The 27,638-nt window shown below is 40.4% G+C and overlaps 1 protein-coding gene across 1 annotated transcript in view; it reads right to left on the bottom strand.

Moving 5' to 3' along the window:
* Nucleotides 1-25,915, bottom strand: part of LOC137342584 (chloride intracellular channel protein 4) — a 110,937-nt gene extending 85,022 nt beyond the window's left edge. The window contains exon 1 of the mRNA XM_068006575.1: nt 25,532-25,915. Within this exon, the coding sequence (XP_067862676.1) occupies nt 25,532-25,600 (69 nt within the window). The 5' untranslated portion in view covers nt 25,601-25,915. The remainder of the gene's footprint in view (nt 1-25,531) is intronic.
* Nucleotides 25,916-27,638: the final 1,723 nt, after the last annotated feature.

Here is a 27,638-nt window from a genome sequence, read left to right as displayed (position 1 = left end):
CAGCTCGACTGAGAGTTGACTTTGTACACTTGTCAGCTATGGCTGCCAGCAGTTTTCTGTGTCTCTGAGCGGAGTCAGCAGTGAATGGAAAAGGAGGTGGGGTCAGGAGTGATTCATGAAACACACCCAGCAGAATGAAAAACCAACTGAGCAAATAGCCACTGAAAACACCTGAACAAATGGCACACAAGGCTTGCCAGGCAGACATTTAAAAATAAAAAGCCTTATTTTAGTGATCTGAAAATATTTTCTGGACAGTAAATGTATTCTCATGAGCAGGACTAGTGCTGAATCCATTACTGCCTGTCCTAGGCAGAATATCACCTTTAGCTTACTGAGATGCTACAGGGTTGAATAAGATCAGAAAATGTTAACTACTCCCAAGTGACAATAAATGTTCCCATCTGCTCTGCTGTAAGAAATCACAGAGTGTTTGTTATTGGTGTTTTTCCAGAAACCACTACAGTTACTCCCCAGAAGTTAGGCAGCAGCAGTTTGGTGATTGCCACTGATGCTCATATACCCGTGTAACCTGGTGGTACAAGTGTGATGGATTGGATAATGTCCCTTCAGTCGTGCTGGCAAGATTATACTGACCACATGCACCACGATGACCTCTTAAGTCTGGAGTAGTGTTGTGCGTGGTCAGGCATGAACAATTATGTTTTGCATCACTTACATGCCCATGCATGCTGTGATACCCCAAGTCTGGAGGAAGCCAGAACAATGAGCATAATCTACCATATGTCCATTATAGTTACTTCCCAACACATTGTCCACCAACCACAGGACTCAGACCAGAACCAGTACATAGGTAAAAATGGCAGCTCTAATGTGTATTTGGATATTACGATACAGAAACATACATTCAACTCTGGGCCTCGTGTTAATCCCTTGTGTTGCATTGAAATGAACGCCATGCTGCTCAATCGTTAAACCACCATTTTCGTCACTTTGAATTTCACAGCTGTATACGAGGACTTAACATCCTATTCACACCACTATAAACCTAACGTTGAACAAAAATCCTATTATAACAAAGGCATAACATAGTAGGATTGTCAGATAATTTGATTCACTAACATTAAAATAATACTGAATAGTGTCTCAACGTCTGTCTAGTTTAAGTATAATTTTAATCTAAGTACAGAGTTTTACTTGTGAATTTCCACTTACTAAATGCCCTTGATTTTTTTTTTAATATTCGTTCACGGGATGTGGGCGTCGCTGGCAAGGCCGGCATTTATTGCCCATCCCTAAGAGGGCAATTAAGAATCAACCACATTGCTGTGGGTCTGGAGTCACATATAGGCCAGACCGGGTAAGGACGGCAGGTTTCCTTCCCTAAAGGACATTAGTGAACCAGATGGGTTTTTATGACAATCCGGTCGTTTCATGGCTATCATTACTGATACGAGTATTTTAATTCCAGATTTTTATTTAATTAATTGAATTTAAATTCGCCAGCTGCCGTGGCAGGATTTGAACTCGTGACTCTGGATTTTAGTCCAGGCCTCTGGATTACTAGCCCAGTAACATAACCACTACGCTACCGTACCCTTGATAGGGTTAGTTAAGCTATGTTAAACAGACATGGGCGTTTCTGGAAAATATGGATTTTAAAGGTGATGACATACCAGTGACATACCTGTTAAAACAGATCAGGTCACTTGCCTGCTCTTTTTACCGGGGAATGGTATGTGGCACAGGGAAACTTTAAGAATAATTCACACTATAACTGTAGTATTTTCACTTCACACCTATGCTACAGCCTGAATCTGGAGTCAGGGTGTAACCAGACACCAGAGCGAAGTGGAGTGAGACTCTTTGGAGAAGAGAGTCTTGGTTCACTTTGCTTCAGAGTCAGTTTAGTTTTAACACCCAATTTACACTCCACAAGTTTAATGTCAGTGCGAAGCTGAAACCATTTCGTACCAACGCTAAACTTAGATTGTAAATGCACTTTAAAACAGTGAAAGAAAATGTATAAAATCTTAAATGTGGGATAAAGAAAAAAAGTCTTCTAAGGAAAAGAATGCAAATCATTACAAATTATGTGATTTACATTAAAACCATACAAATCTCACAATAAATAATTTTACTAAGTAACTTAAACTATCAGGGAGCAGTGCTGAAAGAGTTAATTTGTGAGGTGTCAGGTATCAGGCAAGTTTATGTAAACCCAGGGCCAGACAGATGACTAAATAACAGACTCTTGAGGATCGAACAAACTTAGTCTGTAGTGGGTGCCAGTTTTCCTGTGTAATGCCAACTCTCAGACTCTCCATAGATGACCTAATTAAACCAGCCTGAGTCACTAGAAATCACTGATAGCTGGGGTTGCTTTTAATCCTGAATTTCTTCCTTTCTTGGTCATACTTGAGCAATGCACCACAGATGTGTGATATTTTTATGTTAAAACCACGTCAGGCTTGAAAAATATTGACTCATTATCAGACTGACAGGATCTAATTGCATTGTGATTTCATTTTCTGATCCCTTTTATATCCCATATATATTTTTTAAATGTTCTACCATGGGTTGTACAATTGATACCACATGCTGCTGTCAAGTGCTGTGCCATTGAGGAGCAGATATGATTTCCTTCCTTGTGAATTCTTAATCTCACTTTTATGTTGATAGGGTGAGATGATATAAGGTGGGAGGAGGCTCATGTGGAGCATGAACACTGGCATAGACCTGTCGGGCCGAATGGCCTGTTTCTATATGGTAAAATTCTATGTAATTTATGAAGAGGTGCCAAATGGAAGCTAGTTACTTCCCCAGAAGGAAGAAGGAAAACTTGACCTCAAATGACTGTGAGCCACATCATATGTCTCCTGACTGGTAGCTGGCTGGCTGCCTGCTCTCTCTCTGGCCACAAGAATGATGCAAGGAACTAAAAATTGGTACAGAATAATTAAAACATGCAGAATTCAAATAAAATAATCCATGTTGGATTGAAGTGAAAGATGATCGTTGCACCCTCAAAATTGTCAGAGTGTGCACTATTGACTGTATTGCAGCCAGTTAGAGGCTGACTCTCCTTTTTAAAATATCCTACCATGAAAAATCCTGTCACTACCTGGAACCACCAAAATGTGTATAATTCACAAATAAACTTTGAAAGGGAGTGGCGAACATCACATGATGTCACGAGAAGTATGAATCAGCATCCATTCATAATCGTTCTCATCGCAGTTCGACCAAACTCAATCAGTTCTTTACCTTTTTTTACACGTGGTGTAAACATCATAAACAGTGGGTTACAATGATACAGCTGCTTTATTCTACTCATTGGGAAGGCCTTCATAAAAGTTAATGGCTTAGAAATTCAGCCATGCAGCATATGCAAATAAGGGGCCGAAGGCCTGTTTGAGGCCCCAACTGGTAGATTGGTTTACCCTGAAGCAGCCAGCCACGGTTGCACTCAGGAAAGCCAGGCTGACATGCGGCCTAACAGGCAGTCCTAGGCAGCCTAACAGGCAGTCCTAGGCAGCAACCAACAAGGTAAGTTTTTCAAATATACTTACCTGAATGTGGAGTCGGGAGGATTAAAAGAATACGGGGCCCTGCCACTTTGGTTACCAATCCCCCAACCCGGATAGCAATGCCCACCCCACCGGCTACCGATCCCCCCCGACTTGGCCACCAAATGCCCCCTCCGCTCACCTCTCTTCCTCAATTACCTGAGGGCAGTATGTGGCATTGCAATGGCCTGACCAACGATGCTTTGCTGGGCGAGCTGCCTCTTACCCTCTGCAGCTCGCCCCTTCATGGAAATGAGGCCCAAGGCCCTAAGCCGGGTCACCTCGGGCCTCGCCATTCAGGCGCAGGGATCGCACACTGGACACGCCCGAATTTCCAGGCCAATCACTCATTATATGGATTTATAATGAGGCCTTGAGCTACAATGAGGCCTTCCTCATTCATGGATTAAACTTCATATTCCACAGTTCGCCACCACCTATCCTGTGTATTGCTCATTGGTCTGTTCCACAATAGGACTATTTAATGATTTTCTTATACCTGTTTCTATATCTACAGATATTAATCTGACAGCTTAGTGTAGCAGTGGGCCGAGAATTCACAATTCCTACACTTTTGTTCATTCCTATTACAGTGCAAAGATAGAAAGCAACTTTTCAGACATATCATAGTTTGAAAAAATATTATAAAATAATTTTTCAATTACTGTAAATACCAGGTTTATCCTGCAATATTTGGCATAACTAGTCACATTGTACTGAAACATGCCAGACCACAGATATATTGCCTCCCAGGACTCACAGGTAAATTGTCAAAGCTTTCCAAACATTAGCACAGATTCAACTCATACTTGCACTGCAATTAGTTTCAGAAAACCACAAATGCTCTACTTTCAGGATACATCGGGTGACAAGAGAATGTTTACAATTTGAGAGAGTAATCCACTGAATGGAAGAAAAAACACAAATGCTAGAAGAGCATGGTGTTTGAATTTAATGCAGTAATGGGGAGGGGAAATTGGGGACTTACCAACAAGTTCCAGAACCAAGAAAGGGAATTTCTGTCATTAACATCTTGGGCAGAGCACTAGTTAATGTGGAATCTTTCGAAAATATATCGTCAATGTGATAATTTCAGAATAAAATTGACAGCTTTAAGACCCTGACATGCTTTATGGCATCATTAAACTGCCACAAGGTAGCTATCTCACACCACTGGGCCGAGACCACAGAGGGATTTAAAACAACAACATTTCCCTCAATCCATTCTACTTAAGGAAGCTTTCAGGGCCCATACAATTTTAATGAACACAGCCCCTCATGTACTGAGGCTGGGTATTTTAAGTAGGCTGTGTAGAAATTTCTGAAATGTGACCAAGCACCAAAAGTCCATTTTTAAAAAACACAGTACTTTTTCTTTCCACTTACTCCTTTATCTTATAGTATGGAGGTATGTTAGTTACTAAGTTCTTCTGTGAATTTTCAAAATTAACTAAGAAAACATCAGAACTCCAGCTAAGATCCCACCTTGTGCTTTACCCTATTCTGGCCCCTATTCAGTTGGGAAAAGATGACAGTTCTAATCCGAGGGAAAAGAAAAGCTCCACAGGACCAATCTGTACAAAAAAAAAAGTAACTTGTAAATGACCTTACAAACATTTTGAAAATCAACCTTCACTTTTCTTTCCAGCTTTTAAAATGCCAAAATATCTTTTGACATTAAGGTGTAGAACTGGCTCTCATACCATATTCCTCACACCACTATTTTAATCTAAGAATTAACCCCTTTAAAATAAATAGGATAATGCATCCATAAAAATAGCAAAGACAAGAATGTGGTAGGGGTGTTCTAAGTATGCTGACAATCATTTTTACCCTACAGGAAGCATTCACACTAAGTTTTGTGTGTCAATTAATATTGGGGAAAAGGATTAGGGAAACCGACAGAGCCACAGAGTAGGTCACCATTCACAATGGTATTTGAATGAACTAAAGTAAGCTTATTGTATTCCATAATAATATTGGTGCATAAGTACACAGCACACACTCAGGGACAGGTTATGGAATAATATTTTTAACCTACAAGAGAGGAACACTGTATAATTCATGAGTTTCATATGGTTTCCCTCTTAAGTAGGATAAGCCCGATGTTCCATAATTACCAAGTGAACATTATACTTAAACAGTTTTTCTAGGAATTAAAAAACAAATCATTGGTTTAATAAACATTGAGGTGCTTGCGTCCATTAAGTGGGAAATATGCCAGCAGTGGAACAAAACTGTGCCTGTCCACAGCAAATTGTAAGTGGTTGTTTCTTGTGCACACAGGGATCATGTGGAATCTAGGAGACCTGAGCCTGGTAATGAACTATATGTCAAAGGAAAATATCAGGTTTGATATTTTGACGCACACCGAGACAGACATCAACTGCTGCTTGAAGACCATCAACTCGGTGAAAGACACCCTTTAGTCTGCCTGAAACTTGCTGGTCTTCCAGTGTAAGGAGCTGTCCTTGACCGAGTGTTGCAGACTGGCACATTCCAAAGTCCAGGACTACGTGCTCAGGGATGCACTGAGGCTGGGTGTGGCCATCGCAAAGGCTCTGTGGGGAAAGACTACCGTTTAGAGCCTTCCCACCCTTGTATACCAAGGGGCTGCAATCAGGGAAAAACCCCCTCGGGCAGAACGTAAAATACAAATTAATGTAATGTAATGAAATGTAATGTACCTGTATTGATTGTAATGCAATGAGGCACCCTAGAGTGTCATGAACTGTAATTATATACGATGTGTAACTGTATTGTTGGAATCATATTTGAACTGTACTTTATGTATCTTGCAAATTGTATAATCTGTATTGTGTATGTTTGAAATGTGATATGACAACTGTATTGTATGTATTGTTGCAAATTTTATGAATAAAGTATATTTTTTGGAAAAAAAATCAGGTTTGATCCCTGATCTGACCTGAGTTAACCAAGGTCAGGGCAGTAGTAGATGTGCTACGGTTGGTCCGAGTGTCCTTAAGCTAGGGGGAACAAAATGGCCAGAGTTCACAGTCCTGATTGCTAATCAGGGAACTCCCCTTCCCCACTGCAAGTGCATTGCTGGGGGCATCATGTGACGGCAGGATAAGGCTAAGCATGGAAAAGTAGCCAATCAGCAGTCACTGACAGGAATTGTACCCCAACATGAGTTATCATCTTCCAGGGAACAGCATGAGGGGCGAAATGGAGAAAAATAGGTTAAGGACAGGACCTCAGCCATGTGATCTTTTTGCAATAGGAAAGCGGGAAATGCCCAAGGCCAAAGACCTAACCAAGGTGCTGCTTAGGAGTAAGTATTGGATGTGGTTTTCCAAAAAAAAAAGTCTCTCAGTCTTCACCACTTAGAGTCGCTGGCTCAAACTTAAGTAGGAAGCTATATGCCCACTCAACAGGAAATAGTCACCAAACTTGCCAATAAAAAATAAATTTACAATTTGCTGAGCAATAACATAAATAAGTGAACAGAAATGCTATCCTTGGACAGTAATTATCCTCCAGCTTTTGATTACCTTGGTTGCATTAATAAGTTCTATCTGATATGAATAAATGGGAAGAGATTGGTTCCATTCTAACTCAGCTTAGTAAGCGGTGAATGAGATGTGGGTAAATCAATTGGAATTCTGAGTGAAAGGGCTTTACATTTGTTCAATGGAATTCTATATTTTGGCTGGTTGTTCTTGAGTCAATCATTACCCTGTGCGCGTAGACTCCTTACTAAATATAACAGTCATTCCTTGTGTACCCTAAAGAAAGATTGAAAGATGCTCTTTTTAACTGGTAACAGAAATCCCATAGATTGCACAAAGGAAATTATTGTCTCCGCTCAGAGTTATTTTTGCAGTGTTAAAAATAGTATATGGTATAGTGAATCGTGATGGAAAGGTTTTTCCTGTGTTTCATAACTGTTCCACTGAGCTGAGGTGTGGTACAGGACTTTGAAACGTAGTGTGTATATTAGAGCTTCACACAACTCTTTCATTACTATAAACCCATGGGTCGGATGTTGCCTCCAGGACAGGAAAAGTATTTAATGGGACTTTGTTACAAAATCAAGTACAAACTTTATGCGATTACAAAGTTTGCCAGTTAATTACAGACCTTGGATAAGCTCAAAGCTCAATAAAATGAATGCCTAATAAGAACTCCTTTACCAGTTCCCAGCAGTTTGTAATGAGTTCTAACATTACTTTTACATTTGCAAAACCACCTTTAGCTTTGTGTGATTAATAACATTTCAAATCTGTAAACTAGTAATATGGTCATTAAAGCCCATCCCCCAGCCAGATATGTTCAAGGTCTATCTCAGGATGCCTGTCATTCGATCTCATTTTTGAGAGCAGGCGTTGGTAGTTTTAGGCAGCCTGACCACTGAATAAAGAGTGTTTCACTCCATCTAGGAGAAGGAAGCAAAACTGAAAATCTGTTCACCTTCCTGTACACACACCTCCTGTCAGTGTACTAGGGAGCAGCATCAATAATAGCTACGGCAAGGTCTGTGGTCCAGGCTGTCAGACCCTTTCAGTTGGAAAAGAAATGGCCCGGCTTTATCAGCTATAAGGAAATAAAAGGAAAAAAATCAAAACTAAAAATAGCATTTTAGAAACTTAATTTGTTGTTGCTTATTGTTGAAGATGTACTATACAATGGATTTGACAATATAAGATAATGCCCTCAATAATAACTTCAATTACTGCCAGTTCCACGTACAATACATGTTATTCAACACTGTTATGGACACCCAGCCAAACCTGAGCAGATTCAGGCTGTCACACCTTAAAAAACAAACAGCCAGATTACAGAGAAGAACAACGTATCCCAGGCAGAACAGATTGCAGAGTCTTCCAATATGCACAACACCACGAACATTCAGTTTTAAGATACTGCATCATAACCACGCTGTGCCAAACACAGAGTCACTAGAGCAGGGGTGTTCAAACTGTGACCCCGAGCCCTGGTAAACCAGCCCACAAAGCCCAGGCAACTCATTTCTATTTGCGCATGTATTAGCTCTAGACTTGACTATTACTATGCTCTCCTGGCCGGCCTCCCACCTTGCAGCCTCCATAAATGTGAACTCATCCATAACTCTGCTGCCTGTTTCCTAACTTACACCAAATCCCATTCACCCATCATCCCTGTGCTCCCTGACCTACATTGGCTCCCGGTCCGGCAATGCCTCAAACTTAAAATTCTCATCTTTATTTTCAAATCCCTCCGTAGCCTCACCCCTCCCTATCTCTGTAACTTCCTCCAGCCCTACAACTCTCCGAGGTCTCTGCACTCCCCAATTCTGGCCTCTTGCGCATCCCCAATTTTCTTTATTTATATTAGTGTAACAATTCTGCAAGAATATCTTTTTCTTGAGTCAATCATTATGGTCATAACTAACTCATTATTGGCCTGAATAAAATGAGGGACAATAAAAAAAACCCTACGAGCTGGTAATGGCCACAGTGAACATGTCAGTCGGTGTTACGTGATCATTTTCTGCGCTTTGTCATTTTCTCTATTCCATTAACACATCTCACACGTTTGGTTTGTGACTTTAGTAATTGTTTGAATTATATTGACAGTAATAAATTAGTATAGGTCATCACGGTGTTTGATTGGATAATTGTTTAAATGGCTGAGCCTGTGATATCAATTTTTTGATCTTGTTGCCTTTTTATGATCTCATGGGAACTTCTAGTTTCACAAAAACAAAAATTATCTCTTGTGTAGACTGAGCATGATTACTGAGTCTTCCTTCTGGATTATGATAAATTTCACATGTTTCGGATACACAAGTAACACAGATGTGCCAGGAAGTTCGGTGAGTAAACAAGCATGGATTGAGGAGAGGCATTCACTACATTTCCTAATTCATATAAATTTGTCAGCTGATTTAATTCAAACTACTATAAAAATTGCCTTATAATGTCTGTATTAGATGGACAACTTGTTGACATTTCTCTGATCTTCAATATACTGATATAAGACCCTGTCATCCCAAGAGGAATATCCCTTCCCCAACCAGACAGTCTCCAAATTCCCTTTTACCACAGCTGCAAAGAAACATTTTTTCTATCACAGTCAAAATGCTTCTATGCTGGAAAGAACTACGACTGGGCCTTGTTCTTCACTACACAGTAGGTCTCTTAATGGATCACAGTAAATTCTAAAACAGAATAGTCACCAGCAGAATAAATAAACTCTTGTGCTCAGTGCAGGGAACCAGTTGCTCTGCTTTCCACTGGATGCACTGGCGTCCAACAATGAATGCTAAACTTTTCTTGTGTGTGTCAGCCCCAACATTCAGGCTTTGTGCAATTCTGTGGGTCTACTCCCAGTAAGTGCCATTTTACTTGACAGTATTAAGATCCAATTTGCACTGCCAACTAAAAATTCTGAAATTCATTTAAAATTGGTCTTCAATTCATTCACATATACTGTAAAAGAGGCCATTTTCTCTCTCATCAAGGAGCAGCAACCCAGTACAAATAATCTGAAAATGGCATTAATATATTTGGAAAGCCCTGACACCCATGTGTGAGAAGGGTGTAACTGCATATTTAAAATGTTAGCAAACTGTGGCAATGTGCCACTTATACAACATTCAGCAGTGGTGTAACATGCATCAGAAGCCACAAGGCATTAATAGTATTCATGCCCCTGATTAGTGATGTACCAGAATCAAGATATACCATCACTACTGGAGGAAAGTAAGATAACATTATTTGTGCTCTGCATGTTTGTGTTTGAACATAGGAACAAGAATAGGCCATTCAGCACCTCGAGCCTGTTCTGCCGTTCAATTAGATCATGGCTGATCTGTATCTTAACTCCATCTACCCACCATGGTTCTGTAACTCTTAATAACCACACCTAATAAAATTAGGGTTAAATAGAAATAATGTTCTACATTAACTATTGCTAAGCTGTTATTCCACTTGTCATCTGTACAAATAAATTACTTAAAAGTGCAATTGCATCCAAAGACCCTCCTTACTCTCCATGCAAAGTTAAAATGGATAAATAAAATACTTCATTTTGGGTGCTTCAAAAAAAAGGTTTTGGAATTTGCCTTTGAGGAACAGTACAAGACAACCAATCAAGAACAAAACACTGATTCTGTTTTAATAAAAATACTGCAGTGGGGAGAGGTGAGAACTGCACAATTACAACAAATTGAGAAAGAAAGTGCCAGGGGATTTACCTCAGTTTTGTTTATGCTGCCCTGTTTCAAATCACACTGATGGATAGTCACCTTTAGAAACATCAGTAGCTGGGAGAATTCACTATTAATACCAATAAACCTGATTTAGTTGGACTCCTTCCCGATAAACTGTATTCCTGTTCATTCATAACAAGATTAAGGGTTAAACCAAGTAACCTCAATGAATAAATAATAACCAGTCTAAAGGGACTCTGGTGTATGAAGACAAACCACACCTCTTATGCATTGTCATTAAATCAGTCCAGAATTCTTAGAAGTAAAACTGACGCTGGTTGTAAAATTGATAATTCTAATAAATGTCTTTACAGTGGAATTTACTGATAAGGGTTTTAACCTCCCAGCCCATCACTCGCTGTAAAAAGAAATTTGCGTCACTTGGTAACTGAAACTCACCTTCTAAAATATTATTGGCCACACACTTTACCATATTAATCACCTAGGCGAGTACCAGAAAATATCACACTAACCCTTCAAAATATGCGTTTGTAGCAAGATTCTACCCAAACTCCAGAATTCCATTAGCCTGTCTCTACAGTAGGTCAAACATTTGGGGGGTGATTTTAAACCCCAAAAACGGGTGGATTGGGGGTGGGGGGAGTTGAAAATAGGTTTTTTTGGGTCACAACCGCAAAACCTTTGGATTCAGCGTTCCCAGTGGGAAGCCTGTACTTTTATGCGCCAACGTTAAACCCAGAAATAATGCCGGGTTGCGGTCGCGACCCAAAAAACAACTATTTTCAACTCCCACCCGCCCCCAACCCACCTGTTTTTGGGGTTTAAGATCACCCCCTTGATGACTTACTCACACGAGTGATTTTTTTGGAGGGGAAAAATTTGAAATTCAAAAATCAGTAACAATTCTGTATCTTGCTCTTAACTGGTCAAGTAGTAAAAGCACTATTTACATATTTATATCTGTTATGACTGTAAGACGAGTAGTGAAACTGCTAAGTGTGGCCCATTTTGTTCGGCTTTGGTACAGGCCAGCACTCCAATTTTTAGCATTTTGCTCAGAGGGAGCAAATAGATATGGCATGAGGCCAAATGCTTATCAGAATAAGGTAACACAGACCATTACAATTTGGGAAGCTTCCACAAGCAGGCCTGTGCTTCCCCTGAACTAAAATGTAACCTCTTGGCATGTTGTGAATGGGATGTAGTGTGCCTCCAGGGTAACAATCTAAGTCTTTATAATTGCTGGGTGTTATAATTTGGCTGCTGTCCAGGTTCGTTTTCTTATATCCAGCACAAAGGACCATCTCCATAGCCAAACCCACGCGTCCTAGAAACCAAAATGTGATCTTATGCATCAGGTATTCTGGGAGATAGCGGCCGAGAAATTCAATGGCGCCGTGCCAGTTCTTCAGGTGCAAAAATTACACCTAAGCATCCAATCCAACAGGCGGGGTGTGCTCATTATGCACCGTCCACCATATTGGTGAAGGCAGAAAAAGCGGCATCCAGGGCCCGGTGCCTGAAACAGAAATTAAGCCCTCTCTATATGAAAATAGGGGGTTAACACCTGTTTGAGGCCACCCATGCAAAATTGGGCTGGCCTGAATGCAGCCGCGGTTAGGGCGTTGCCATTGTTCCAAGCAATGCTGCTGTCTGGTAGAGAGCTCCACAGACAGGAGAAACAGTGTGCAAAACATCCTAGAATTCCTTGTAGACTTTTTTGGATCAAACATGAAATCCAGAGAAAAAAAGCGAAACAAATTCCTTCTTTGTCCACAAATACAGCGAGTTAACATGAACATATAAATAAATACGCATCTGCTGAATGACTCATAAACACCCCGATTGTTTTAGGAATTGCAATCAATTCGCATTTCCATTTTCCCGTGTTGTCATTTTCTTTTCCTATATTATATCCTGGTTTTTTAGATCACTATAGCTGAAGCAGGCAGGGATGTGTCCTGCTTCCTGGAATTATAACCTCACTTTGTATGGATTTGCAGTTTCCATTACAGTGCAATTAGCAACAGCCTGCAGTGCTGCAGTCTATCAGCAAAGAACACATGTCACACATCAATTCAACAGGCCATATCTGTCTGGCTATGCTGCCATATTGAAGTGCTTTAGATGTTAATATAGCAGACATAACAGAAGCTACAAGATCCTGTGCATGGATATGCACAAAAATTTATGTTGTTTCTGTGTAATATGTTGTGACTGTGTAATTGTCAGGACAGCAGCAAACATGTCCAAATATCACAGGCCCCTCTTGTCATTCGATTTGTACATGGCAGGGCTTTCATCATAACTGCCATTGTATACTGTCACTTGACATAATAATCACTGCCATCTTCAGAAGATTATCAAAGCAGACATTTGTAGGCAATTACAGACTCTGAAGCCACACAGGCAAAAGCTACCAGTAAATGCAGGAGTAACCTAATCACTGGATAGAATCTCCATGTTTGTCTGAAGTCAGATCATTATAGCTGATGGCTATACAGTGGGAAGCTGTTTATCCAAATATCATTGATCCAAGCAGAGGAGGATATTTTTGGTTGCAATAATTGGTAACCTGTTTAATTAAGCAAAGTGGAAAACATGCCTGCTTGGATATGTGAATACTTGCACTTCAAATCCATTGTTGTACTAAATTAATATTAATTCAGCATGGAAATCAATGCACAGTGTAATGAAATAACTGTTGATGCAGGGCATGCTCGGAGTTCAAGCAGTTTAATAACCAAACAGGTTACCAATTATTACAACCAGAAATATCCTCCTCTGTAGCTGAAATTATAGCAATTACTGTATTACAGGGTCCACATTTTTAACAATTACTTTTAATCTAACTAACATTCTGAGACTTCTGAAAGCAGAGAATGCGCAGATTTTAGTGACCAAAAGCAGATGCACGGACAACATTGTAAAAACGCTGCCCATCTGTGCAAAATGCGGACGGTTGACATCTATGTAAATCACAAAATTAAAGACAACATGGAGGAAAGAGAGGCTGGAACGCAATCTCAGGGTTCAGATGACTTGGGGGACTCACTCTCATTGTTGGTGATGAAACTACTGATTGTGCTATAGCTCTGTAGCCCACTGCAGTCCAACCGTTATTCTACACATGCTTCTGTAGAAGATAGTTTTCTAATTACATTTTCAACATTATGATTCGTAAAGATGCATCGCATTACATGTGAAAACCAACCAAATAGGCTCTAATGTTGAAAATAATCAACACTACAATATGGCTGAACATAAGAAGTCCTTCTCTCCAGGTAAACTCTAATACAGTCTGTAATGTAATTTAAGGAAATCAGTTTGATAATTTAGTCAGTAATACAAGTTACGGTACTAAACATCACAACCATTTCATCTTGAAACACCAATTTTATTTTCTCTAACTGGCAGCGAAAGATATGTTTTTTTTAAGAGGTTTAGAGTTTTAGATTGCTGCTTTTGGAAGGTGCCCATTGTAGCACATGATGTATTGGGCATGAACTGGTGGATGTATTACATGACACTCTAAAGAAGTTGGTTTCAATCAGAACTCAAGTTAGGTGGTGGATAATGGGAACAAAGTACAAGTTTTACACTAATTTTGTTTCTGGACAGTTTTAAAGGACTTCCTTGAGGGGTGTTTCCTGATTACACTTCCGAAACAGTCTAAAAGTACATTGTGTGCAAGTGTTTTTTTAAATCTTTGATTCTACATGCTGCCTACCATCTGCATTCAGATATTTTGGTTTTGTAAACCATAAATTTTTGAAGACATGCTTCTTTTAAGAGTAATTGAAAGAAAGCTTAATTTACCCAGGGGAAAAGGAAGTGCAGAGAATCAAACAACCGTCCAAAAAAACGATATAAGGGGTCATTCTGCGATCCTGTGCTAACAGCAGGAAACTGGGCTCACAAGGAATGAGGGCTGGAGTATCAGGACCACAGTGTTGTAACATTATATCCAACCCATGTTTCCTGCAAGCAGGGCTTCCCACTGGGAGTGCAGGATCACTGAAATACCCCTTATGAAGAAAATGAAGACTAAAAATTACAACTGCTATAATGCTTTGCTGTGTCTACATTGTAAGCTCATCAATGTATGTGATATATCATCACATTAATCATGGTTTTTGGTATTTGTTTTTATCTAGATCTGCTCAACAATAATAAAATTGTAATTGTCTAGGCCCTAAGCTCTGGAATTCCCTCCCTAGACCTCTCCGCCTCTCTCTCCTCCTTTAAGACGCTCCTTAAAACCTACCTCTTTGACCAAGCTTTTGGTTATTTGACCTAATGTCTGCTATTTTGGCTCAGTGTTAGATTTGTCTAATTATGCTCCTGTGAAGTACCTTGGGATGTTGTTGCCTATATGTGCAGGTAAGCGGCAAGATTAAAGGGTACTCTCAGTTTTTAAATTCTGAAAATAATCCTATTTCTTTGAATGTCTGGTGGTCAGAAAAGATGCACACGCAGTTAATCTTTTCTGCATTACTCTTGTACAAAAGCAATTTCTTATTCAAAATCATTTCACATGGGACTGGGTGGTGCAGTGTATATCAAAAACTTTCTACAGTGTTGTCCTTTCATCATTGGATCTGCGGTTTCAATCCCAGCACAGAGGGAACGAAAAAACAAAGTCAATAATGCAAATATTGATAGAAATCAATGGCAGGTCTTTTGTGTAGTGGAAGCAACTTTGTGTACACATGTAAATGTGAGTTTGTGGGGGGGAACGATTTAATTCAAAAAATAAACTTTCAAAGCAAGCTTACAGTCATCTTTTCCTTAGTAAACACCCAGTTTTATATGGTGGAACAGGTAGTTCTGGGGAGGTAGGAGGGCAACACGAGGTTACAGAGGTAGGGAGCGGTGAGACCATGAATGGATTCAAACACAAGGAGGAGAATTTTAAAATGGAGGCATTGGAGGAGTGGGAGCAAATGTAGGTCAGCCAGGAAAGTGGTGATGGGTGAGCGGGGCTTGGTGCAAGATAGGATATGGGTAGTAGACTTTTAGATGAGCTGAAGTTACAAAGGGTGGAGAATAGGAGGCTGGCCAGGGACATGGAATAGTCAAGTGTGGAGGTGGCAAACAACATGGATGAGGGTTTCAGCGGCAGATGGGCTGAGGCAGGGTGGGTGCCAGTTATGGAGGTAGAAGTAGGCGATCTTTGTGATGGGATGTACATGGGATTGGAAGGTCACCTCAGGATCGAATAGGATGATGAGGTTGTGAAGAGTCTGGTTGAGCCTGAGACAATGACCTGGGAGGGGGATGCAAGATGGCGAAGGTATGGAATTTGTGACAGGGACCAAAGACAATGGCTTCAGTCTTCCAAATGTTTAAGTGGAAGAAATTGCTGCTCATCCACTATTGGAAATCGAACAAGCAGTCTGACAACAAAGAGGCAGTGGAGGGGTCAAGACAGGTAGTAGAGAGGTAGAGCTAGGTGTCATCAGCTGACCCATTTCTGCAGATGATGTCGACAAGAGGCAGCATGTAGGTCAAGGTGGGGGGGGGGGGAGGGTGCAAGGATAGAACCTTGAGGGACTCCAGAGGTAATGATGTAGGGACGTTAAAAGAAACCATTGCTGGAGATTGGAGATGGGGTGATAGTTTGCAAGGTCAGACTTTAGTACTTTTGAGGAGTGGGTGATGAGGGTGGTTTTGAAAGGGAGGGAAAAGTAACTGAGGAGAGGGAACCATTTACAATGTCAGCTAGATAGAGACCAGAAAGGGAAATTGGGCGGTCAGCATTTTAGTAGGATTGGTGTTAAAGAAGCAGGAGGTTGGTCTCATGGACAAGATGAGCTCGAAAAGGGCAGGAGGGGAGTTAGGAGAGAAACTAGAGAAAGACATGGGTCCAGGGCTCGTGCAGGGGAGAGCCTGGGGACGGTTTGGTTTGGTGTGGAAGGGGAAGGGGGTAAGCAGCTAAAGCAGCTGAACAGATGGTCTCAATGACAGTGACAAAGAAGTCCATGAGGGAGTTTTAAGTCATTTTTACATTGCTGTGCTAGTTTCAAGAGAGTAGCACTACATAGGTGTCCTTGAGCCACTCTCCCATGTTTATATTTCCAGCCAGGGCCATTCTCCATCAGACATCATTCACATGTAGAACTGGTGTATCTAGCGTCAGGTCATAAGACCCTTGAAAAAGTGGGCCTCCCTTGACACTGGAGCAAGGTGATTTAGGCTTTTTAGATGTTATCTATAGATAGAGATATAAAGAAGCAGGCACCCTCTTAAAGAAACAGGTACACATAATTATGTACCACATATAAATACTGATGAGTCAAATCTGTCTTTCTCATAAAAAAATTAAATTATATCAGAAATACTAAAAGTAATTTGTCAGATGATGAAACATTTTATTTCCTGTTTTGTTTGGAGCCAATAAAGTTCTCCAGCCTTTATACAAAAACAGATGTTTCAACAGACCTATTGAAACAAATAAGCTGCTTATTTAAAAAGGCCATTGTTCTCTCCCTAAATTGTCAAAGAAATTTAACAAGCTGATAAATACATGGAAGATGTTGACTGACTGTGATGCCCTGATGTGTGCACTAGCATCTGCAGGGGTGCAGTATTACTGGATTTCCCCAACAACTGAGTGTTTTGGTTACAATGTGCTTCAAGCATACCAAGTTCACTAAACTAGGCAACATTGTCCCCTCCTGAAGGCATTGGCATATTTTTGGGTTTCAAAAGGTGCCCTCTGATACCTCACCTTAATGACAATCCTTCATGTGTGAGTTAGACAATGAGTGTTGGTGAGCTATTCGACCATATCAGAGCAAAGCCTGATCATGTCCTGACCAAACATCCATACGCACCCACTTCCAGCAGAAGCTACTGGATCTCCATCAGTCGATGTTCCTCTCTCTTAATTACCAGCTATTCAAAGAACTGACTGCTGTGGTTGATTGTAGTGTCTCTACTGCTGTCCAGGCTGAGTTGAGCTAACTCAACACAGGCCAGGGATCATACCTGAGCCTTCCTGATCTGAATGGCTCAGCTGCTCACTGGGTAAACATGCTGAGCCATCAAAGGATGGCTTAATGTACCTTTAACAGAACAAGGATTACACAATGGGTTCCCAGCATCAAAGTGACATGGTCTGCTTCCAACAATTGTTTACAGCGAGTGTTTGAACCTTCACATTTCAGACAAAAAAGAACTGATGTAATATAATCAGCAGCAGCTCTATGCCATTGGCCTGCAAACTTCATCAATAACTGAGATCATCCACTGAATCACAAACAGGGGCAGTTTTAATTAATCTTGTTAAATAATGGCACCAGATCCTTTGAATTAATAATGTATGTCTACCTGGTAACAGGCTAGGAGACATATGCACACAATGAGCCTGAATTGCTTTTGCTTTTTCAATTACCAGCTATTCAAAGAATTAAATATTTGCTTCAGGGAACAGTCATCACACCAGCTATTAGGGTACCTTAAGATAATAGCTCTGGAATAGAGATTAAAGGGATGCTGTCACCCTGGCAAAGTCTCACAGACACCATACCAGATCTGTGTACAGACACATGCAGTGGTGCAATTAATAACACAATAATCTATGTCACTGGCTCATCTCGTGATGGAAATTATTGATTTTTCTAATGCTTTTAATGAAAATCAAGATCAAAGTGCAAAACATACTTGAATAAACTTTGTACTACATTAGACACTGTATCTGAACTGAAAGGATAGACAATGTAGCAATGAGATACTACAGTGACAATGACCCTTGAACAGTTAATGCTTTGTTACCATAGTCTGAGGGCATGGGTAGATTAGGCAGATTGAAGCCTGAGGACCAAAGACAGCAAACTGTTCAAAAGACCCAAACAACCATAACAAGGCAGGAGCTTCATTGCAATATTGATATTCGAATGTGGATATTTTCAATTCGAAATGATAAATTTGTCATTTTAAAATATATTTCAATAACATTTAATATATGAATTAGTCAAACAGAGATGCCATCAGTACTTACTTCCTTCATTGAAAGGATATTGCCACCACAGGCATGCACAATACTTAGACTTTGAGTTGCGTTATCACTATACCACCGATTGCATCTTGTCTTAGTCATTTTTAAATTTTTTATTGAAAAAATACATTGCATATCTTCACACCAAAGAGTAACTGTAAAGCAGTAAACAGGAAACTTTTAGTAGAAACAAAAAGCAAAAAACTGCTAGATGTTGGAAATCTAAAACAAAAATATAAAATGCTGGAAACACTCAGCAGGTCAGTCAGCATCTCTCAAGAACACGGATGAATGAACTGGCAGTTCTGATGAAGGTCTACACCTGAAACTTTGGGGTGATTTTGACTCTGGGTGGACATCAGACAGGTTTTGGTCACCCATCCTTGGTGAAAGGCCTGAGCTATTTTGTTGTCCATCCCTCACTTGAATAATGATGCCAAGATACGAGTGCTGAACGAGCGCTCACAGGTAGCTCATAGGATGCAGGGGGGCGGCGGGGGATGGGGAGGGGGAGGGTATCCTGCGGGACTTCCACGGAGATGGGCAGAAATTCCATATTAAGGGGCTGAGGGTGCGGACATGCCAGCAGCGGGCCATTAGACTTTTGTGGGACCAAGAGAAGCATTTTCCTCCAAGTCTAACTAAAATCATGCACAAAACTTTTATTTAACTGATTTTGGAGCAGTTTGCGGCGGTCCTTTTAAGGACCACTGGTTAAGCCACTTGACGCCTCGGATCAGTGGGCAGAGCATGCTTGGTGCACACTTCGGCCATTAGTACCTCAAAATGGCACAGGATCTTACAACGGAAGTACAACCCTGATTTGCATATTAAAAGTAGGCTCCTGCCTGAAAATGGCTGTCCATTTCCTTCACGGGTTGGAAATGCCGCCAGCCATTTTGGGAGCGGGAATGGGGCAGTAACTGGTGCACGACCATTTTAGATCCACAACCACCTCGTTCCCAACAGGCTGAGACCCTGAAAATCAACCCCATCAACTTATCTCTTTCCTCCACAGATGCTGACTGACCTGCTGAGACTTTCAGTAGGGTATCCTGAACAGACGTTTATCTGAAGACTCCCTATTGAGGCCACTGTACCCCTTTAAAACAATGTGCAACAGCGTAATAAACAGGACAATGGAGCTGCTTAACCCAGTAAGTAGCCCAGCCATACAAACCAGCAAGGTCCCAGGTTCGATTCCCAGTATGCGCCGAGTTAACTGATATCATTTGGGGCAGCAGTAGGAATGCTACAGTTGGTCTTCACACCCTGGGTTAACCAGACTAATATTGGCCAGAGTTCCTATCCCTATTTGCTATCCAACAACTCCTGATGGAAGTGCGTGTGGACATTAGGTTGTCAGAGGACTGGGCTCGCCTGTGATATCCCAATGCAAGAACAGCCTGCTGAGAGTCACTTTCCATGTTCACTTGGGCAAGGTACCAGAGAGTAATTGGTGCCCATGGAACTGTAGCCCAGACTTGTCTCTACCAGATCAGTAATTCTCCCGTCTCCTGATCCTTCTATTCTACTCTTTCTGGTAACACCCTACTGCCAGCTTTAAAAATCATTTTGCTTGCGTATAGGTTAAAAAGTTTTTGAAAACTGAGCAATTACAGCCTTTTGGATTACTGCCCAGAGTAAAATCTGAGCCATTGTCACCAGGTCAGCCTGAAATGAATTCCTGCTAGAATAATGCCAGCTGCTAGTAATTTACAAATGAGCCAAAAGAGACTTAATTCTGGCAAAGAGCAAGTGCGGATGAGCACCCCGGACATATAAAATTCAGAATTCTATGTGGGCACTTTGGAGAGACTAAGGCACCACAAAAGACATGTGTCCACACACATACAATCCGTCCCAGGAGACACGAGATAGGAAGCAATGTCGCACTGCTCTTACAGAAACAACGCAAGCACATGCATCCATAACGATAATCAAGCTGAACAGAGGCAGCAAAAATTTCAAGCAATGATGGAATATTATTTAACTCATCTTTTTGTAACCTTGGGCTGGAGCAGATGAGGACACAGACTCCGCCTCATCATCAGTTGGTGAGATTACATATTTTTTTCTTGCCCTTCTAAAATCCCGATCCTGGCTTCACCCCAGAACAAGAGATAGGCAGATCAGTATCAAACCATTCAGACTTGACCTGACCTTACAGGAGGTATTAGCAATTTGTGGTTCTTTGATGAATTAGCCTTTGTTCTTTGCAGACTCCAGATTTGTCCGGAGAAGTGATGCTATTTGCAGTGAAATAGTACCAAGTACTTTCAAAATAATTTGTTGCTCCAGAAGGTGAGTGACCACCAACATCACCTCCAAATACTTCACTAATCCTGACTATTAACCCTTTGTGCACTGAATTGCCTCCATAAGTTTCATGCTACGTACTTGACTTTCATTTATTAATGTTTATAAAAATAATTACAACAGTTTATAAAATCACAAAGCAGATTTAATGAAGTGTCACAAGAGCACAGATTTCTTTACAAACTTTATTCTTTAAATAAATGGACATAATCCAAATTGTTTAATTTTCTTTTCTCATGGTGCAGAAAGCTCACTGGTTACCAAAGGGTTAACTTTAAATACTGTCATTTACTGGAGCTAGAATTTTCTTTAGACACGATTTGGCCAAATAACTAGACTATTAAAATGCCATCTGTTTTAGATGTAGTTCCAAAAAAATATTAAATTCACAAGCTGTGGGCAACTGTTGTACTGAGTTAGGATGGTTAACCTCAGGGCGGTATAATATTAGTTTCCTGTTAAATAAATGCCTCTTAAAACAGGGCTTCCATTCCTGTAATACCTGTGTAAAGGTTTACTCCCAAATATTTCAACACACACCATAAAGCCAGGAAAATACAGCAGCTTTTTACTTTGGCTCATATCCAGTTTCTATCACGATCAGAGTACAAATCACTCCTACAGTGCATATTTTAAGCCCTGTAAGTGTAGTTGGAAGTTTATATGCCAGTATATTTTTTGTACCAATTTACATAACATTTAAAATAAAGGTGCAAATTCTATGCGGTTCTCTAATGACAGATTCTGCAATGGAAATGCTACAAATCCCTGTTTGGGATAGCACAGAAAAATGTTGTATTTTATAATGGAACAATAGGATGGGACGGGAGGGGCAGATGTAAGCTGTTACTATTTCTGCAGTAGCAGTTTTTAAAATATATTTAATGTTATATAGTTCTGTTAACTAGGTCTATTTATTTGTCTTTTTCTTTAGAATGAATATGTTTTTGGTTTGATATTTTACTGAAATTACTGCCTTTACTGCATCATTTCCTGCATGACATGATTTTTTTTTAAAAATTCACCAAGATGCAGTGCCCTTGAATCTCCTCTCCCTTGGGGATTGTGAAAAGTCTGATACTAATCTGCCCAGTCTCTCCCAGAGCAAAAATGTGGGATTTTCTCGTGCTTGTACTACACCAGCCAACACAATTACAAAAGACTCGTTTCAATTTTCCTTCCACTTATATCCCTTGGTCTTTTGTCAGACTTTCAGTTCAGGTTCTATTTATGTATTGAGAGCACATATTAAGATGTTTTTATTTGAAACTTCTTTAGGTGGAATTACTTCATTAAAAAAAATATATTTAGAATTTTGTTAACTTCCATCCGTTGAGGACAGAGGTTTGTTTGCTGTTATTATATGTGAAGGGTCTGAAGATATTTGCATCTTCATTGGAGCAGTATATTTTTGGACTGTTGCAGATTGACAACAGGAAGGTTGAGATTCAATGGCAGGCCTATGACCCTGAGCCCCCACTCTCTCCCACACTGGCAGTTGGGGTGAGGTGGAAAGCAAAATTCCAGCTCTAATGCAGCTAACAACTTTATGGTGAAGGAAGAACTTGCATTTCATATAACGCCTTTCACGACCTCATGATGTCCCAAAGCGCTTTACAGCCAATGAAGGACTTGCGAAGTGTAGTCACTGTTGTAATGTAGGAAACATGGCAGCCAATTTGCGCACAGCAAGGTCCACAAACAGCAATGTGATAATGACCAGATAACCTGTTTTAATGGCATTGGTTGAGGGATAAATATTGGTCGGGACAATGGGGAGAACTCCCCTGATCATCTTCGAAATAGTGCCATGGGAGCTTTTACGTCCACCTGAGAGGGCAAGCATGGTACCATCTGACATTAACAGTAAATGTGGTGAAACCTGTGACAGGTGAATGAAAACTACAGAGCAAGAAAGTGACATCAATGGAAGTGCACTAGATGGACTTGATGGACTTGCAATATTCCTGCTATGAACCTATTTATGAATTGGAACTCAATATTTTCAAGGCAGCATTAAGCGTCTGCAGGGCTTTTATCAATGACAATTTTTATCCTCCTAAAATAAACCACCAGGTCCCATGTCACAGCAAGGAGCTAAGTAAAAAAAAAGAGTGGATGCATATTTCTGCTTACTGTACACATTCAAATCAAAGGTTTTAATGGATTATTCCTTAGGATGCAGACATGCTGCTTCCCAGACTCCCTGATCAATAAGGAACATCTTAAACTTTGGTAACTACAGCTATTTGTAAAATTAAGTTTAACGTCTTGAATATAAACCACAGATTTGTTTATTAAAACTGATGTTGATCCTGCTGTTCTGAACAGGATTTACACTGATGATGTGACAAGCTGAATCTCAGACTTCCTGCTCACATAATTTTTGATCAAGGGTCTGATGAGGTGGATTCAGTTAATTTGACAAGAAGACTGACATTAACATAGAAAGGTACTGATTCAATATTTTGACTACATTTTTAATCAGGCTATCAACGAATACAACTTTTTAAAAGTATGCAGTGAGCACCCTTATATTTAGAATTTAATGTTGATGCCGTGATTTTTAATTTGTGAGATTTCTTCAATCTGTGAATGAAGGCCACGTGCTTAAGATTTTTAACATTATGGAAAGAAATTTGAAAAATTAACTGGGAGTGAACTTATCTCCACATTAGCTGAATTGTGCACTCCCAATGCAATTCAATAGCACTCCTCACAAAGAAGTAAATGGAATCTACAGCACAGAAAGAAGCCATTCGGCCCCACTGGTCCATACCGGACCAGTGGGGCCGAATGGCTTCTTTCTGTGCTGTAGATTCCATTTAATTGGAGGTCCATGGAACTTTTCAAAGGTTCTCCTCATGTCCCAGGCAACATCCCTCCCTCAAACCACCACCAAAAATCAGATTATTTGATTATTTATTCATTTGCTGTTTGTGGGATCTTGCTGTGCACAAATTTTCTGCCATATTTGCATAATAACATTGCACATGAAAAGTAATTCATTGGTTGTAAAGTGCTTTGGTATATCCTGAAAATGTGATAAGGCACCATATAAATGGTTGTTCTTTCTTTAATACTGTGTGAAGTTGGCCTCCATCGATTGCAAAATGGTTTAGGATATCTTGACGACTTGACAAGGTGCAACAAAAATGCCAATTCTTAATCAGTGAGCGGAACCAGGCTATTCAACAGCAACAGCATCGCAGACAAGCCCAAATCTGTCCAGCTGATGTTCACAAATGCACATTTTCCAATGGCGGGCACTGGACAGAGATCAGAAACAGGAAACATGTCTGAATTTTACCTTCCCTTGCCCAGTGCCACTGAACCAATTGTAGTACCCCTTACCCCTGCACCAGCCGAGATCAGCGATCTCAGAACTGTCTGGACTTCCCCAGTCTGTATGATTCAGTTCCACACTGAGCCATCGAAGAGTTCAAGTCTTTGGTATGTGTGCAGACATTGTATTTAATCATTCTGATGCTTCAGTCAGACGCCTGTTGCCCAGGTAAAATACTTTCCTTAAACAGATCATTCCGATCATGACAGACTAAGAGCTCCATGATATAGATGCTAACGTTCTTTTGAAAAAACAAACTTTCAAAAACTGATGAGGGATTGGAGGGGTCAATGGCCAGATTGCTTACTGTTCCATCTGGACCACTCCATAAATGATAGTTTTGGTACTTACTTATGTAGGAAGCCATTTTATCATACAATTTTCTTAAGCCACACCCAAAAATCTCTTACAGACAGTATAAATATTAACATAATGAAATCTGAAGTCACAGTCTGTGTATGCAAGCAGTTAACTAAGTTCAGAACATTTTCTGTAAGCACTGAGTGAATCAGTTCATTCATACTCGAAGAAATTGCTTCATTTACACAATCTTTACAGCTGGAAGTGTACGTCTGATATCGATCTTAACTGGCTCCTGTTTAGGGAAAGCAACTCTAATCAATGTGGAGTGGTTTAACGCCATCACTGACCCACTATGCCTCCACAAAGCCGCTTCTTGCAGTAACATGTTCCACAGGAGTGCTTGAATTTCACTTAAAACAATGACTTCTAAGCACAACTTTACACAAAAAGAAACCAATATTGTAATAATAGCCATTGTATTCCATATAACTGTCTGTATATAATTTGATTGACAGCTGTGCATAAATTCATTAAAATGTTTATTGACCCACAACTGTTTCACGTAAGCTTGAGAATATCGCACAGATGTAACAAAGCAAGAAAGCAGTGCAAAGCACACCAAAATAGAACTAAATCATAAATTCTTAATTGGTTCAGTACAAAATGTCATACTTTGGAGCTCAATTCTATTTTGAGCAGATACACAGCTATCTAGAGTCAGTTGTTCAGCAGTATAATATTAATCATTTGTTCTGGTGAAAAAAAGGCAACGGACACAGCAGAGCCAAGAGCCTCTCAGACAGCTGTCTGCTGGCTGTTTCTGGAATAAAGAGTCAGATTCTGGCACATCCTACCTTAACAAACAACTCTATCAAAGGATCCTTGTGTCCCTCCACTCCATTCTGTGGGGTCGAGAGAGCCATGTTGAAGTAACTTCAAGATCTCTTCAATAGTCCACTGATTCTGACTTTCTGCCCAAGTTTACAGACTTGCTCCTTTTTCTCTCTGTCTCAGTTCAGACCAACTGCCACAAACCAGCAGAAAAGAGATTCCCTCTTGCGTTTCTGAGCCTGTTGAAATGGTGCTGTTCAGAGTCTGCCTGTCTGTGTAGTAATATGAGTGTCTCTCTCTCTCCCTCTCTTTAGTAAGATGCTTTCTTCAGCCACGTCCTGGGAAACTGGGTGGCGAAGTCTGAAGCTGTGCAGTTTCCTCTCTGCTCACTCTACATGGTCATTGTGTGAAGCACAAACTCGCTGAGGGGAAAAAAAAGCAGCTGGAATATTTAAAGCTGGTGATGTCATGCAGGAGAGGGGAGGGAAAAAAGGGCAGGCTTGTGGAAAGCGTCAAAGCACAAAGCACGAGCAGTCAACAAATCAGATATAGCTAGACCAAAAATGTACAAGTCTGGGCTATTCCTAAACTTATCAACTGTAATTCCACTTTAGGTCACTGATTAGAGGCAGAGTCTAAGAGGTCAGAGTGCTGGAAAAATCCCAAATTCTAAGGTAAAAATATAATCTCTCATCATCATATATTTTTAAATCAACTAACATTTTTTCCACACACCATTTTTTTTCCTTCTACCCCTCTGAAGCTCCCTGGGGTATTTCTTTACGTTAAGTGTTCTACATGAATGGAAGATGTTGTACTCTTTCAGAAAATTACACAGTTGTACTATTACAAAACAGATCTTTTTTGAAACATTTTATTCAAAGGCCAGTGCTTAGAAGACACATTTTGATGTGTTATACCATCAGCTGGACAAATGATGAATGTATTATTTAGTTTCCTTCATTCAACATTTGTTTTTAGGTGAGACATAATTAGAAATCAATGCTGATTGCACAACATTGCTCGATATCAATACATTTGATATTTCAGGATATTCCTCCTATTGATCTGTACATCAAGTTTTTATTGAAATATACAGTAGGTTTTCTCAGATCTCTGCAAATATGGAAGGCAGCAGCGCTCTAATATCAATGAGGCAACCACCGTGGGGGCAACAGTGCCACTGTCAGCAAATGCAGACATCTGCCACTTGCAATTATTTTCTGGTCATGAGGAAAGTACCGCACATGCAGCTGTATCTCCAGTACCGGTACCACCACCATCACCAGCTCCCCCCACCCAAACCCAGTAAATGGGAGGAATTCTAGTGCTGCAAGCCTCCGCATATTTGCAGAATGGCTTCAAGCAGAAACAGTCCTGCAATATATAGACTGTCAATTGTAATTAGACATATAAACATGGCTAGTGGGGGTGGGGCAAAGACAACAACTTGGTATAGTAGAGAGTGCACTTTAGACATTTAGGGTGCTTTGCTAGGTCAGAGTAAAGAGAACTTTACTTTGCATCTAACCTATAATGTATAGGTCTAGTCCTTGATGAAGACAGCAGGTGGATAAACAGAGTTTCATTTCTCCACCAGTGCCATCCCCCAGCTAGATGAACATACACACACCGACAAATATTAAAAATGAATTTGAAAGGAATGCAAACTCTGTGGTGTTTCACAGTCCACTGTACTTTTATTTTTAATTTCTAGCTCACACAACATACATTTTTTAAAAAACTTATCTGGGTTTCTTTACCTGGAGAGGCGAAGAGGTTTGGGAAGAGAATTCCAGAGCTTAGGACCTAGATGGCTGAAGGCATGGCCGCCAGTGCAGGGGTGAAGGAAGTGGAGGATCCAAAAGAGGCCAGAGTTGGAGGAATGCAGAGTTCTCGGAAAGGTTGCGGGGGTGGAGGAGGTTACAAAAATAGGGAGGAGCGAGGCCATGGAGGGATTTGAACACTGGGATGAGAATTTTAAAATGAAGGTGTTGGTGGACCCGGAGCCAATATAGGTCAACGAGCACAGGGGTGATGGGTGAATGGGACTTTTGTACGAGTTAGGATACGGGCAGCAGAGTTTTGGATGAGCTCAAGTTTATGGAGAGTGGAAGATGGAAGGTCGGC

The sequence above is a fragment of the Heptranchias perlo genome, chromosome 26 (assembly GCF_035084215.1).
Source record: "Heptranchias perlo isolate sHepPer1 chromosome 26, sHepPer1.hap1, whole genome shotgun sequence".
Lineage (NCBI taxonomy): Eukaryota > Metazoa > Chordata > Chondrichthyes > Hexanchiformes > Hexanchidae > Heptranchias > Heptranchias perlo.
Note: the sequence above shows the minus strand (reverse complement) of the source record. Positions and strands in the feature narration are given on the sequence as shown.